The sequence below is a fragment of the Rhincodon typus genome, chromosome 5, assembly GCF_021869965.1.
Source record: "Rhincodon typus isolate 14 chromosome 5, sRhiTyp1.1, whole genome shotgun sequence".
Taxonomy (NCBI): domain Eukaryota; kingdom Metazoa; phylum Chordata; class Chondrichthyes; order Orectolobiformes; family Rhincodontidae; genus Rhincodon; species Rhincodon typus.
In genome coordinates this window covers 23,889,861-23,893,008 of record NC_063336.1, presented here as the reverse complement: position 1 = coordinate 23,893,008, position 3,148 = coordinate 23,889,861, and the positions used below count along the sequence as shown (strand labels likewise).

Here is a 3,148-nt window from a genome sequence, read left to right as displayed (position 1 = left end):
GGTAAGCGCTCCTGCTGCCCCTGTGCCGCGAGCTCCAGGTAAGCGCTGCTGCTGCGCCTGGGCCGCGAGCTCCAGGTAAGCGCTGCTGCTGCGCCTGGGCCGCGAGCTCCAAGAGAGTGTTGCTGCTCTCCTTGGGCTGGAGCTTCAAGTAAGCTCTGCTGCTAGATTGGGCTAGAGATCTAAGTGTGCGTTGATGCTCTCCTTGTGACTCAGCTTTGTTCAAGAGTCCGGGATCTGACGAGAAATGACCTGATGTCACGGGCCTAGTCAGCTAGGTAACGTGATAGCTTTGAGCGGTAAGCAAAAAGGGAATAGAGAAAACCCTCAGAAAGGAAACAAAGCAGGATTGTGACATTAGTGGGAGGCGGTGGCCAGATTAACAGACAGGTGTTGACACTATTAATTTCTACCAAAGATCGTAGTCTCCAAAACGGAACAGGATGAATACACAAAGAAAAGTTCTGCAAATAATCAGCGGGATAGACAGTATCTATGGTGACAGAAAGAATTAGCTTTCAAGTTGATGACATATCAGTGGATTTTTATCTCAGATTTCTAGAACTCTCCTACTTCTTTTCAGCAACAGTTTAATTGGAATATACAATAAAAACCAAAAGAACTGCGGATGCTGTAAATCAGGAACAAAAATAAAGTTGCTGGAAAAGCTCAGCAGGTCTGGCAGCATCTGTGGAGGAGAAAACAGAGTTAACGTTTCGGTCAGGTGACCCTTCCTCAGGACCCTTCCTCAGGCCCTGCCACACCTGCTGAGCTTTTCCAGCAACTTTGTTTTTGTTCCGGATTGGAATATACTCCCAGCAATGGGATGGACAGGTGACAAAACAAAATTCAATGCATGGCACTGCAAATGCTTCGAGTGGAGACAAAACAAAATTCAAAAAGGGGATTTATTGAACTAGATTTGAAATAACAGAAAATGGAACGATGAAGGAGATTTGGGATCCTAGCTTACAATAAGGGGAAGTTATTGCCCAGTGGCAGTGAGCAAACCAAATTCAATGTTGGAACATATTTTTAAAAAAATGACAATAAATTGTTTAAGAAGGGAGGGAGGCAGAAAGTGGGAAATTACCGGCCAGTTAGCCTGGCCTCAGTCATTGGTAAGATTTTAAGAGTCCATTATTTAGGATGACACTGTGGAGTACTTATAAGTGCATGGCAAAACAGGCCTGAGACAGCACATTTTCATAAAGGGAGGGTCATGTCTGACAAATCTGTTAGAATTCTTTGAGAGGGTAACCAGCATGTTAGACAAAGGATCTATTTGGATTGCCAGAAGGCCTTTGACAAGTTTCTGCACGGGAAGCAGCTAAGGGAAACAACAACCCGTGGTGTTAGGGCTCGAGAATTAACTGACTAGCATAAGGCAGACAGGAGGGATAAATGGGCTCTTTTTCAGGATTGCAGTCAGTGAGTAGTGGAGTTCTGCAGGGGTCAGTGTTGGGATACAACTAGTCACATGTACATTAACAACAGAACTGAGGGTATTCCATAGAATCCCCACAGTGTGGAAACAGGCTACTTGGCCCAACAAGTCCACATAACCCTCCGAACAGCATCCCACTTAGACCCATCCTGCTATCCTTACCCTGTAACTCTGCATTTCGCCTGGCTAGCACACTTAGCCCACACATCCCTGAATACTATGGGCAACTTACCATAGCCAATTTGCCTAACTTGCACCTCTTTGGACTGTGGAAGGAAACCAGAGCACCCAGCAGAAACCCACATAGACAGGAAGAGAACATGCAAACTCCACACAGACAGTTGCCTGAGGGTGGAATCAAACCCAGGTCCCTGGTGCTGTGAGGCAGCAGTGCTAACCACTGAACCACTGTGCTGCACACCATTACTAAGTTTGCAGATGACACAAAGATAGGTGGAGGGACAGATAGTGTTAAGGAATCACTGAGGCTGTAGAAGGACTTTGATAGGCAAGGGAAGTGGGAAAAAGAAGGAGCAGATGGAATACAATGTTGGAAAGTGCAAGGTTATGCACTTTAATAGGCAGAATAGAGGCATAGACTATGTTCTAAACTGGGAAAACCTTCAGAAATCTAAGGCACAAAGGGACATGAAAATCCTAGTTCAGGATTGTCTGAAGGCTGGAAGTAGGTGGATGTCCTCAGGCACCAGTTGCTGAAAGTAAGCACAAAGGTACAACGAGTGGTAAAGAAGGCAAGCTGCATGTTGGCCTTCATAGCAAGAGGATTCAAGTACAGGAACAAGGATATCCTGCTGCAATTATACATGGCATTGATAAGGCCACACCGGGAACATTTTGTGCGGTTTTGATATTCTGAGTGCAACAAAGGTTTACCAAATTGATTCCTGGAATGGCAGGACTGATATATGAGGAGAGATTGAGTTGGTTAAGATTATATTCACTGGAATTTAGAAGAATGATGGGGGAATCTCATAAAAACCATAAAATTCTAACCAGACTAGATAGGTTAGATACAGGAAGTATGTTTGCAATGGTGGGGGAGCCCAAAACCAGGGGTCATAGTTTAAGGATAAAGGGTAACTCTTCTAGGACTGAGATGAGAAATTTCTTCACTTAGTGTGGTGAGCCTGTGGAATTCACAGAAAGTGGTTGAGGCTAAAAATTATGTGTTCACAAGAAGGAAGTGAATATTGTTCTTGTAGCTAAAGGGTTCAAGAGATAGGGGGTTTAGGGCATTGATCTCGATGATCAGCCATGATCATAACGAATGCAGAAGTAGGCTCAAAGGGTCAAATGACCTACCCCTGCTCCTATCTTCTATGTTTCTGACTTTAATTTTCAAATCCTCTTGCAGATTCATGCAGCATTGGGACCAGTTCTGGGGGAGGTGGGACCCTTACAAACTGGACGAGTTACACCCAGGCAGGACCGAGATTGATGTCCTTGCAGAGGTAATTGGTACAGTGGTTGGGGAGGGTTTAAACTAATGTAGCAGGGCGGTGTGAACCAAGGAGTAGGGCAGTGGGTGCACAAGTTGAGTAAGAGTAGAAACCAAGGCAAACATGATGAGGAACAAGAGATAGTAGGAACTGCAGATGCTGGAGAATCTGAGGTAACAAGGTGTAGAGCTGGATGAACACAGCAGGCCAAGCAGCATCAGAGGAGCAGGAAGGCTGACGTTTC

General features: G+C 45.2%; 1 protein-coding gene across 1 annotated transcript in view; it reads right to left on the bottom strand.

The window, feature by feature from the left end:
• The window catches only part of crybg1a (crystallin beta-gamma domain containing 1a), an 84,933-nt gene extending 83,312 nt beyond the window's left edge, over positions 1–1,621 (bottom strand). The window contains exon 1 of the mRNA XM_048596700.1: positions 1,607–1,621. Within this exon, the coding sequence (XP_048452657.1) occupies positions 1,607–1,621 (15 nt within the window). The remainder of the gene's footprint in view (positions 1–1,606) is intronic.
• Positions 1,622–3,148: the final 1,527 nt, after the last annotated feature.